Source organism: Passer domesticus, chromosome 14 (assembly GCF_036417665.1).
Source record: "Passer domesticus isolate bPasDom1 chromosome 14, bPasDom1.hap1, whole genome shotgun sequence".
Classification (NCBI taxonomy): Eukaryota; Metazoa; Chordata; class Aves; order Passeriformes; family Passeridae; genus Passer; species Passer domesticus.
Genome location: NC_087487.1, coordinates 5332427 through 5345464, shown reverse-complemented (window position 1 = coordinate 5345464; position 13038 = coordinate 5332427). Strand labels below are relative to the sequence as shown.

General features: G+C 40.6%; 1 protein-coding gene across 12 annotated transcripts in view; it reads right to left on the bottom strand.

The window, feature by feature from the left end:
- Positions 1-1103: 1103 nt before the first annotated feature.
- OTUD7A (OTU deubiquitinase 7A) overlaps positions 1104-13038 on the bottom strand; it is a 138242-nt gene continuing 126307 nt past the window's right edge. For 11 of the 12 annotated variants that reach the window (XM_064388534.1, XM_064388536.1, XM_064388537.1 and 8 more), the window contains one exon: positions 1104-11906. In XM_064388534.1, coding sequence (XP_064244604.1) covers positions 10473-11906 — 1434 coding nt within the window. In that variant the 3' untranslated portion in view covers positions 1104-10472. The remainder of the gene's footprint in view (positions 11907-13038) is intronic. The other variant, XM_064388544.1, reaches the window with a different exon arrangement.

Below are 13038 nucleotides of genomic sequence, written 5' to 3'. Positions count from 1 at the left end.
ACAGGGTGATGAGCATATGAGCTATTTGGTGCTACCCACATTTTAATAAGGAGCACAATATGGTAAATGTGACGCTGCTGCATGTATATTTTGTATTTGCTTTCAATTATTTTTGATAATAAAATGTGACAGCAGTATTGTTCACAAACCTTAGAAGCCCAGATTTGTGAGATGTTTATGCTATAGCTAATGAGCTCCTGGCTTCTCTGATAATTTCCTCCAAAAACAAGAGCCACTGTGTGAAGAACAGAAGCCAAAGGCAAGGCAGAGTGGCTGCAGTACAGGTTTTATCAGTTATGAAGATGCACAGCCTGTCATGACTGTGCAGATCTAAGGCAGAGGCACTTCAAACACCTCACAGACCATCAGACAGCAACAGATTGAATTGAACGTGGGAAATGAGCTTGGTGAGTTCATCCAGCTCTAGGTGACAGTGACCAAACAGCAGCCACTACCATCCACATCCGTGGGCACCACACGGGGACACTGACAGAGCTGACATGACCATGGTGTTTTCCTCCACAGCTACATTCTGCTCCACAGGAAGGATCTGGATGCTGTAGCAGAAATGCTGCCTATAAGCACAGCCCTGCCTAAACCCATCTTATTTCTTGGGTGCATCCTCTTCTCTCAACCCCACAAATTTAGTTCTAATGGCAAATTTATAACACACTTGGTACCACAGTAGCCAGCCTTCTGGAAAGTGTTACTGTATTCAAACCCAGCTAGCACACAGAAATTCTGGAAAATGATCAGAACAAGGTATGTGTCACCTTGGTTTTCTACCTTCTAACTAAAATGTATTAATAGCTGGGTCCTTCACTAGCTGTCAACACTTGCCTTTTTTTGTCTTAGATTCACAGCACTTTGTGAGTTTTGATTAGCTGTTTCATAGTCCTGTAAATCATTATTATCAGGTGCCAGTGTAGCCCTCTAAGTCCTCCTTGAAGAGGCCTTCACCATACCTGCTCAGAGGCACATGGCTGGTATGTCACAGCAGTCCCTTTTCCTTGTCCCTCCTTCTTCCCTGGCCTCAGGGTCTGTCCAGCACCACCCTGAGAGAGCACACAGAAAGCACAAACAAGAATTCAAGAAAACAGGTGCTTTAGAAATAAGTTAATTTTATTGAATAGGCATTGTAGCTTCTCTCAGATTCAAATAATGGAGAAGCCAATTCACACAGATTACAGAGCTATCAGTTACTTTGAGTAATCTTTCATAAAAGAAAGAAATTAAATACAGTTCTGCTATAAAAAGTGCAACAGTTATAACTGGAAGTTTTTCAAAACAAAAGCAAGTTTTACTACCTATTGCAAAAATTGGTTTAGTGCTTTAATACTTTACAAAGTAACAATCCAACTGCTAAAAACAGCTCTTACACATCATCTTTGTCAAAGTATGGATCAGATTAAAAATGACATTTAACTTGAATGAAAACTGCATGTAAAAAAGGTTCTCAAGAACTCACATTTTTCACAACAAGAAATATTCCTTATTCTTGAATGTTAATTAATGCTTCTGTTTCTTTTGAACAATGGATTCAAACAATATGGCAGTCAGCTTAAAAACTGGTTTCTTTTGCAGAGAAAGGTGACTGCAACCAATTGTGTTTTGAAATTATAAATAGGGAGGGGAAATGGGAAAAGAGAAAGTCATTCCTTTTTGCATGAAAATGATCAAACGGAAAACCTGAAGAGTAATTTCAGCTATAAATAAATTTCTGTAATTTCTATTACATAGTTTATTGAAAGCCTAAGTCAGTATTTGCTAAAAGAGTATAAACTTAGAGAAGGCAACAAGAAACTCAGACTCTGAAAGATGAGAAGAGTGGTAAGACTACGAAGAAGTTGAATTCTCAGCCAACCAAAACCAATGAGACTTACTTTATTCCTTATTAACATTTTCTTAAGCCCCAGTGAGAGCCAACTACCTTCTTTGAAATAGACTTCAAGTACAAATTCATTTATTGTACGTTTCAATGGGTTAAAAATGCTGAGTTGGCCAGTTATTAGATAGAGTCACATTACCATTCCTGACACTTTAAACTTTACATAATTAGCTTTGGTTATAATTGAACAGAGACTCTCAGTTAATGAGTAAATATACTTATTCAAGCCAAGGGTGCAACATCTGTTACTTTAATTCTTGTTTGGGAGACAAGCCACTCTATATGCAACCTGAACTGCAAAAGCCAAATTTTCTTTATTGGAAAATCTATCACAGGCTTTAGGGACAAAGAGCTTTAGAATTTGTCTAAGAAAATAGAAGATTTTAAAAAAAGCTAGCAATAGGAAAAAAGATGTACAAACAACTGGGGGGGAGGGCATATTATACAACAGCAGAGTTCTGATGAATTAACTACGTATACCTTTTGTATCTAATACTTCAGACTGTCCTTCAAGCTTTGCCCATGTCTGAGGCATTGGGTTTTAAGAACACAAAGTGTACCAAATGGCAGAAGTACATGTAAACAGCAGTGATACTTTCAATGGTTCATTCAACTTTTTCCATACAAAAGTGTTAGTCAGAAGAATCAGTGAGGAAGAACAAGGCCTCCCAAGGAGAACAAAGTCTGTCAGCCCCACAAGAGACAAATTCAAGGCATTATGAAAAGTTCATAACAATATTTTATGTCTTAAAATTGAATGCAAAGTAAAACTGGAGATGGATTCCAAAAAGAAAACAAGAGCTCTATGGAGATTTTAAAAACTGCTTCCTAGCTGAATCATGCTAAGCCTGGCACATTACAAACACAGGAGTTAAAGACTAAGAGCAAAGAGCAATGGGCTTGGAAAAGACACAGAAGTAACCGCTCCTCCCCAGGAAAGAGCAAACCTAATCTCAGTCACTGGGATGGAGTTTTGTACAAAGCTGTCAAAGCTGGCCTAGAGCACCATGGCTGGGAACTCACAGCTGTTTAGGTCTATGGAGCTAATTTCATCCATTATTTAGTCTAGGCCTAAATCCTGTTTGTTCCCCTTGGTTATGGTGAGTGGGCAGAGCTGGGCACCGTGTGCATGCAAAGTTCTCCAGCGGCTCAGAGGGAAAAGCATTTCTGTACTGTACACACACTGTGCATCATACAAAGACTGTATTTACAGTACTTAGAATCTTGAACAAATAAACAATAAAACCATTGCTTAATTTTTGTCAGTTTAAAAGTGCACACAGTTTTCAAAGCTGAGAGATGAGAGCGTTTCTGTGACGCCCACATGGCTGTGTTTCAATTCATACCTGATTGCAAAGCCCATTTAGAGGAGATGTGGGGTGTTCTCCAAGCCTGAGATGCCACATTCTGCTGCTGCAACTCCTGCACATTTTAACCAAAAGCATGGGGAAAAGACTTTTTGTTACTCAAGCCTGGAAGCAAACGGCAGCAAGGCAGTGTTCCACTTCATCTTCACTACAAAGACACTGTTCAGACACCACAGGCCAGAGCTGAAGGCAAGAATGACCAAGACCTGAGAGCTATGGCAGCCACGGCTCTCAGGCTCCTGACGTGCTGTCAGCCTTCATCAGGCAAAGGTTCCATCTGACTCTGTGGCAAAGCAATTTCATGGAATTTACCTACAAAGGTGGCTTTTACCTCTCAGCAGGGGAAGTGCAACTCTAGTGTAACTCTTTTCATGTTTTTATAGATTCCACGTGTGAAAAAAGGAAGAACTGGATCATTAACATACAAGCTTAGTCTGTTAGCTTCCCCCTCCTTCTTTTTTTAAAGAAAGGGTGTTTGAAAGGGGCAAAATGGAAATTAAGTACAGAATGCACATGGGAGTTAGGCACTGTTTAGTTCCAACATTGGATCATATTTTTGCAATCTCAGATGATTCTGCCACTAGAATTTGCTTTAAGAAGTGAAGAGAACTTGCTTTTCTCCCTTCTTCCCCAATAGCAGACATCTGCAACAAAGTAAGAGGCTCCATTAGATGCAGAGATGAATGGCAAAAACATTTCTCTATTTTCCCACAATACAGGAAGATCTACAAAACATACAATGTTGACAGGAAATAGACTTTGATATATCTTAACTATTTTCCCCCTCTTTAGTATTTTGGCGCCCTGGTTCCTCCACTAGCTACAATAATTTCTCTGGTTTTACTCCATCTCCTCTTTTGACTAAGGTTTCCTGACACACTAACACTCAAAGAATCACTACTTTTTAAACAAAATGTTCTGTTAAGATTACAGGGTATTCAGATGAATATGTCTAGAGACACACAGACTACAGCAGGCTGGAAGGTTTTACAGTCATGGTGAAATGAGGAAGTGGGACAGAGGCTGCATCCAGTTAAGTGACTCTCAGTCCCCAGAGAGTCGTAATTTTAAGGCTGTTTGGAACACGGTGGCTTTAACCCACATGGCTGTTCCACAGTGCAAATGTGCATCAGCCATTTCAATTCTCTTGGTACAGTACAGGCATTCAGGTAATGGGAGATAAACCATCAGAAAACAGCAATCAGAACAGCGTATTCACTTGAGAGGAATAACCCAACCAGACAATAACAGGATCAGATACCCAAGGAGAAAACCAGGTCTCATTTCCCCACCTGGCAGTGGGATACAAGAGCCCCATTAAACAGTTAAACAATTATGTGGTGTTTTGGTACACGGCAAGTCTCTCCAAACCCAAACAATCACTTTATGAATAAGCCCAATTATTTGTTCCCACATGGAAGATCGCTAAAGATAAAATGTAAATTCCATTGACTGAAAAGAAGTGTAGAGTGCTAATAAGGAAAAGACCTGAATATGTGTTGGAGTAACACTCAATTGATTTTCTGAAACCAAGAGGGAGCTTTTCTTCCCACACAAACTGATGCTCAGTACACCTTAACACCAGTCTATTGATCAGGAGAAACCCAGATGCACAATCATTATGTACCCAGTTTGAAAATTCTGGTTGCAGTAAATACCTCAATAGTAATTCTTAAACAAATCCCAACAAACTAAACCACAAAAGTCAGGGAATTTTAAAAACTACACAGTCTTCTAATGTAACATATGCATTAATTTGTAAAGTCTTTTTCTTTGCACAGTTCATCAGTAATTGATATGTACAGTACAAAGAACTATGAAGAAATAAAATCTGAACACTTCATCTGCAAGAAGCTAATGCATATTTGATACATATTAAGGGGATGTATCTGCCAATTAGGGATGACATTTCTATGATCTAGAGTAATTTTTTTACTCCAGATGCTAAATGGTTGCATGAATTCTTGATTTTCATTCTGAAGGAATAATAAATAGCTGATTCTCTTTTTAAAAAAAAGCAAATGAATCCTACTCCAGTGGGTTCAGGGTGTATTATGAATGTCCCACATCAATCAATATCTGTGCAGAAATGTTTCATTTGGTAAGGAAATTTTCCAGATGCATGTTTATTCAGAAGCTGCTTATAAAAGTGGCTATTGGTTAGGACTGGAAGAGAATTAAATAGAGAGGAACAGTGTTGTACCAAAATATATAAAGAAAAATGTAAAGCTTTTCAATTAAAAAAAAAATTGTATATTCAACTCACATTAGATACAGATGTGCACAACAGACAGAGCAGTTAGAAACAAGTACATTTACAAAGCTTTCTTTTCATGGTTAATTTCTACCAGCATTTCTGAAAGTAACCTACTAAAATGATGACCCTGTTTATAATAAAGGCGCAAAATATTGCTCTGTAGCGTATTTTGAAAATAATATAAAAATAATTTCTATATTACAATTTAAACTTGGCTTGTAAAATTCCAACATAATACAGCCTTAAGTCTAGAAATAGAACATACTTACAAACACTTCAGTGTTGTTTTCCTCTCATTTTTAACAATATAATATTTTAGTCATATACACTGGAAATCCATGTGCAAATTAAAATAGGTATTAGTGTCTGTTACTGAAATAATTTCATTTCTATGCTATAGTTTGGTGATCCTCTGCATGAGCTGCCATTCCTAAAACAAATACTCTTCAAACACACTGACAGAGACTTAAAATACACGAAGCTAAAAAGCCATCTACAATCAGCGTCAGTTATTTTGCTTCTCTGGACTTACATTTATCTGAGATCACTGTGGTTTCTATGAACATACTTGTTTTCACCTGTGCAAAACACTCACAGTGCTATGAAGACCATACTCCCTTCCTAGCCAGTTTGCAATGCTTTACATGCCAATGAAGCACCTGGTTTAAGGCCCCACTGCTAATGGGATTCTGCAGAGGACAGCACAGGCAGCCCAAAGAGGCCTAAGGCTTCTCTGCTCCTCAGGCAGAATTCTCATCCATCGTCTCCTTGGAAGAGTAAGGTAGGCAGCCTGTGGGGAACAGAGCAAAGGCCTCCAGCAAAACCATTTCTTCTGTAACACTCAGAGTTTGTGAAGCAGTGTCCTTGCTGTCAGGGAGGCCAGTCCCGCTGGCGAGGCAGAGCACCAGTGCAGCTGGGTCAGAGGGGTGGAGGGCAGTGTTTGTCAGCTCTGTGCTGTGCTTTCACACCCGCCCAGCAGCTGCCCCTGTGCGAGGAGCAGCCCCCGGGGCCCTGCAGTGACAGCTGGGCTGTGACAGCTCCTCTGGGCCAGGCTGCACTGCTCACGCCTCAGCCAGCCCGAGGCACCCTGAACGCTCCACCTGGCCTGCACAAGCAGCACAAAGCTCTGCAAGCACAGCACCTTTCTTACTGATGCTCCTCATGTTACCTTTCATCTAAGACAAAGCAGCTAATTGCTAAAGAAAGCTGGGACAATATTGCCGTTGAATTTATAGAACAAAAGTTCCACCAATTGTTTTAAAATCCAAAATCTGAAGTCACTTTTGATAATCTACAAAATCATCTGAGTGAGATGCTTGTTAGCCATATGCTACAACTGATATCCACTTCTGAAAATATATTGTTCAACTCTAACAGGGCTTTATTAACTCTGTATAAATAATTTTAAATGAAACTTTAATATAAAGCATGACTGAAACCCATTATGTATCACAGGTATCCTCTGTTACAAACAGACATTTGCATCAGAGTTTAGAACAAAGTAAAAAAAAATGGCATAATAGGTTTAAGTCTTTTTTAAATTAGAAAAAATGCACATTCACACTTTAAAAGAATTCCAGCTTCCTCCAACCTAAATATCTCCTGGTGACCTACCAGGAGATAGGTGTAACCTACCCAGTATTTACTCTGTACTTCTGAAATCTGGACTACAGTGACAAATGCTGAATCACTATCAAGGAGAGAGGGGGAAAAAAGCACATAGAAATGCAAAAATATGTGTGTGCATTGCAGCCCCTCAGGCTAACAGAAGGAATGAGAAGGGTCCCTCCAAAGCAAAGCTGATTTCTCCACATCTGGGACCATGTGGGAACTCTGCAGCTCTGGAGGGTGTAGGGAGAGCAGATCAGGCACAGGGCAGGCTGGGCTGCAAACACTTCCAATTGCCAGGAAAAATAACCCAAAAGAGGTTAGCATGCAGTAGCACAGGAAAATACACCTGAAGGTGACTGCCTCTGGCATGTAGCTAAGGAATGGCACAATGTCTTGAATGCTGGTGAATGCAACTCATGAGCAGTTGGGAATTCTCTAAAAAAATAGCCAGAAAATTTCTTCTATAGCTACAGTCTTTTAACAGAACAACACTTCTACAGGAGGGGGGCACACTTTCTGCATGTTTGGTCTATTTATTGACAGCCATGGCACAGCTGCCACAAATAGCCCAGAAACAGAAAAAATGTTTGAAGAGAATTCTAAAAGAAAACAGCAATTAGAAAATTATTCCAAGATATCCCAACAAAAAGATTCTAAGGAAATAGGCATAACTAAAAAGGGTTCTGTCAGTATTTCATACAACAGATATTTTAAAGTGAGCAATTTGGTGGAGGTAAATATTTATGGAAATATCTGAGTGTCCTGAGGATGATAATGAACACTCAGGTTTGGTATCCTAAACAGACAAAACTAACTTTTCAAAATAATCTAGCACACAAGTACCAGGTATTCAATAATTCAGAACAGAGTAATTACCTACATGCTGACCAGCTGTAAATCTCTCTCTTTTATGAGAAGATCTTAAAAACATACTATAGAAAAAATCCTATGAAAATGGGAAACAGCAAAATCTCATGGTAATTGCTTGGTTTTACACATGTACTGCCTTTTTCCTCATTCAGAACGGATGTAACTCAAACACATGAGCTGGTGGGGTTTGCTGCTCATGTAATATTTCTTAACTACAACTTTACACAAAAATTATTCTTAGAGTATCACACAGTACTGCTACTCTAATGCCCTAAGAATTCTTAAATATTTCTGTTTTCTTGAAGCTTTATCCTGCCAGTTTTCTCAGTCTCAGCAGTAAATACAATCAAGTATAATCCTGAATTTCTTTTAACATGGTCTGGATTGTTTTAGCATAATTTGCAATCCCAGTTTTCTTTGGCAATTAGAACTTAAATGTAACAATCACAACAGCAAAGCAAAACAGGACACTGGTTACCAGTGTTTGCAACAGGAGACATGGGATTTGGAAGGTGCTTACCTTAGGGACAGAAGTCACACGGAGCTGTAACAAATACCAACATTTCCTTTCATGAAGGAATGCAAGTTCAGTAAGATTCAGTGTATGCTCAGTATACAGCAAGGAATACAAAGTACAGGTCTGGATTCATGGAACAGCTAACATGGCAAAGACCCAAACTTTTTATACAAGGGACTTATTTTGAAACCTCCCACTCAGCAGAAAACCTAAAAATATGGTCAATTTTAAGTATGTGCTCAGCTCTACCAATTTGGGACACTGGAAAAAACTCACATGCTTTTTCTGAAAGCCAGGACACAGCAGCAGAAGTTTGTGCATCTTGTTTCACAGGGGACTTTAGGCTTGGTTTCAGGGTTAATTAGGATTAACTGTATGCAACAGTGCCACCCATGTCAAGAATTAAAATTGGGCTGCAGCAAGCAAATAATCAGAAACAAAGACTCTTTGGCAAAGAATCTTTCCTGTGTGGGCCAGCAAAGTGTTATTCCCTCATGAGGAAGGCAGAAGTCCTGTTGTGCACCTTGAGGCGGCAGAGCCAGCAGCCCTGAAGGCAGTACTTTCACCTGTTATGCAGAATCAGCTCTTAAAATGAGCCATTGCTCACAAGGTAACAACACCAAAGAGCTCCTGTTCTACCTCCTGCCAGCTGATGGTGGAGGGGTGCAAGCCCAGAGCTGCATCCCAGAAAACTTCCTCATGTCATCCATCTACTTCAACAGTATCTGCAGTGTCTGCTTTGCAGAAATGCTTCTGTGAGCAAAGTTTTATTTTCAGAAGTATTGCAAACACTTACGTAAATATTTGGATCTCAGACTTGTGCAAATCTGTGCTAGGAGCTGCCATTCCTGCTGGAGGCATTTTACAGCCATCTGGGAGCCTCCTGGGGGGAGATGACTCACTCTAGGAGACTTGAAAAGAAGAGGAGCCAACAGTCTTCAAGAAAGGCTCAAGTAGTTACATTTGCAATAATTATCACTCAATAATGTTCAGAAGGAGTAAGTAAATAACGATTAGGTTAGTGACTAGCTAAGGCAATAAAATGATGCATTACATTGGTTTTGGCGAGCAGTTTGAGTCTAAAATGATCCTAAATTTCCTAGCTGGTCATCAAATTCTTCATATCTAGTAATTTTTTAAATATTTTAATTTTATTGTAATATTTCTCTGCATTTTAACATCAACTAAAATACTTCTGAAATTCAGCTGTGCAAAACTATACTGGTGAGGGGACTTGGGGACATGAAGTCATATTGAAATTTCTTATAAAACCTCTTTAAAAACTCAGTGCAAATAAAAGTGGCTCAAATCTACTTTTTTTTCAATGAAAATTTAGAAATAATTGGCAAGAACTTAAAATTAAAATGACCAACAGCCCTCATGAATTCAGACCTTTCACTCTCATTTTTCCAGAATCATTCCATTTCAGACTGAAATATACAAACGTTAGTAGCAACGCAATATGCTGCCATGTTAAAAATGTGCAGTATGCAAAATCACTACCCTCTTGAAAAAAAAGGCTATGAAAAATTTAGGTTTTACTGAGGAAAAAATACTCTATAGCTATATCATTTCAAATGTCTGCAAGGCAGATACTACCCTACTACAACACCACATCTTCACTAGTATGACGTTCCCCTATCATTCTACTACCTGAGTGATGTCAGTGTAAATTCAGGCACCATTAGTAAATTTTTGACCAAACATATACACAGCACTGACAAAGGAGTAAACAACCCTTCAGCTTACCAGCACATGTAAAAAAGACACTGACAAAATGGAAAATAATATCTTTTTATGATAAATTATTCCTATTATTTCCTCATTGCCCCAGAAAAGCGAAGAGCTAGACACTATTTACTCATCAATCCTTTATTCCTTAAGGATTCCTTTTACTGCAATCCAACACTGTTTACTTTGTAAGTAAGAAAATGGTAAAACTAAGTAGTCATGGAAGAATCCTCAATGCCTGTGTCCCTTGCTGTCCCTCTCCCTGCGCTTTAACTCCTCTTTGTAGCAGTAGGAACAGTAATTTTCAGTCTCAGGACGACCATAAAAGGAACAGTTCTCCTTCTTACAGCGGTTCTGCTGGATGGAATATATTGGGCAAACTGTGCTTCTGCCTTGGTTTTTGTCGTTGTTCAGCCAGCTCTGAGGAGCGTCCTCGTCAGCGTACTCCAAGCAGTCTCTGATGTCCCCGGTGTTGAAGCCGTTTGTGTAGGTCTGGGACTTGTGTTCGGCCGGCCTGGCGTAGCTCAGCGACTCCACCGTGTTCACCGTGCGCATCCCGGGCAGCCGCGCGGGGCTGTAGCTCTGCGAGGACAGCGACCTGTTCTGCTGCGGGTACGTGGCACAGGTTTTCAGGGTGCCAACCACTGGCTTGTAGGTATCATCCTGGAAGCTCGATGGCTTGGAGTTGACGTCATGCAAATGGATGACACTTTGCCTTTGAACGGGGGGGGTATGGCTATAGTGGGCAGACACCGGGATGGGGCCGCTCTTCTTGGCGCCGTTGCTGGGTGAAGAAAAGGACCCGGGGGTGGGACTAGTGCGGTCTTTAAATTTTAAAACCAGTTGGGTTGTATGGCTTTGAGGTAAGACGGGTGATGCCCTATCCTGAGGAGATGGTTCTAATTTTTCTTTTGAAAATGCCTCTGTCTCCAGTTTCCTACTGGAGGAGCCATTCAGCGCAGCCTTCTTCTCAGCTTCCTTTCTTTTCTGTTCCTGTTCGGCATTGAAGCGCTCCTGGGCACTGGTCAGGTAATAGCCGATCATCTCCTCGTGGAACTGATGCCTGTGACTGGTCAAAAGAAGGCCAGCAAAAATAAACTTTCGTTCACCCTGCATGGCAGCTCTCAAAATATTTAGGCTGAGTTTCACGTCTGTGCTGTACTTCCATGGGTCAGACTGCTTGTCAGAGAAGGGTTTAGTGTTCACCTTTTCAGTGGGGGAGCTGCTGGCTCTGTCAGTCGGAGAGGGAGTGGTCTTTTCAGACGGAGACGTGCTCGCAGACTGTCCAGATTCCTCTTTGCTCCCTTTGCGAGACTTGGACTTCTTCTCTTTGACCTTCTCTACTGTGTCACCATTTTTTCCATTCCCTGAATTAGCTCTGCTCATCTTCCCGTGCACCAGACCTCCAAGACCACCCATGTTCTTTTTCAGTTTAATTCCCAGGGTTTTACTGAGGCTTCCTATTTTATTGGCAACTGAATCCGTCCTGGTTTTGTCTTTATCTTTCCTTTGTTTGTCCTTTTCTTTTTCTTTACCGTTTTTGCCATTATTGCCATTGGAATTACTACAGATGGAATCTCTGTCTGAGTCCATGGAGTCAGCCAGAGACTGCACGTCTTCTCCAGCGGAAGCTGTAGGGGATTCTGGTTGAGCCAAAGGGGCCTGCTATGGAAAAGGAATTACAATTAGATACAGCAAAATCCATTTCATACAGGAGCTGGTGCAAAAATACCCACCCCAAATTCAATACAGATTTTGACACTGATTTTAAATACATTTTTAAATTTATGCACTGACATTTTTTACTGGTTTCATCACTAAATAAAGCTTTTCTGGCTGTGCTTACTATGTATTTTGCTTGTTCCTACAGTAGCTTTTGGCTCATTTCAGGCACATTTGTAGAAGAGAGGTCAGTCACTCAGATGCTCTGTGAAAGTCAGTGCCTGAGTCATGGGGGAAGCGAGTTCCCTCCTGCCCTGGTGAGCCAGGACAGGGAGGATCAGCAGTGCAGGCTGTCCTGTCCCTCAGCCCTGGGAAAGGAGCTGGGGAGGATGCGATGGAGGGTGAATGAGCTGCTACTGAAAGCTGTGAGGAGCATACAGCACACAAACCTGTGTGCAGCAGTATTTCAAAACTGATTATGTTCAAAACCCAGCTTATTTAAATCGACTTTTTATTTATTTAGGTCTCTGGTGCATGAAAACTAAAGGTTCGATGCACCAGAGCTAAACATGTAATCTGAAATATCAGACATTAAACTCAAGCAAGTAGGCTGAGGAATACAATGATGTGTATTCATGTTTATTGGAAAGGCAATGCAGATAAAACTGGTCATAAGTCTGAGATCCACTTTATATTTTAAGTAACATGATAAAATACCTTCCTTGAAAATGCAATAACATGGATCCTAGGGTAGTTTAAAACAGGACTCTTCAGGTACTGCTGCATAACAGCCTTGCTTTCAGCACCATGAAGCTGAAATCTGCTAGAGATAAATCTGAAACATTCAACTGACTACAAGGACATGGGGAGGGGTAAGCTCCGTACATCTATATACTTCTGGTATAGAAATACCTGCCTCCCATTGTCCCTGGGTACTTATATGTCCTCTCTCCCAGGAGCCCTGAGCACCCCAGCACTCAGCTGGGAGCAGAGGGGAAAGTGCTGCAGTGACCTGACCATGCTCATGAAGAAAATGTGAGCATTTGGGAGGTAACCCAGGTTCCACAAGGGCTCACCACTTAAACTGCAGGACCATTTTGACTCTCCTTTTTCTGATGTGGTAGCTACTACTACA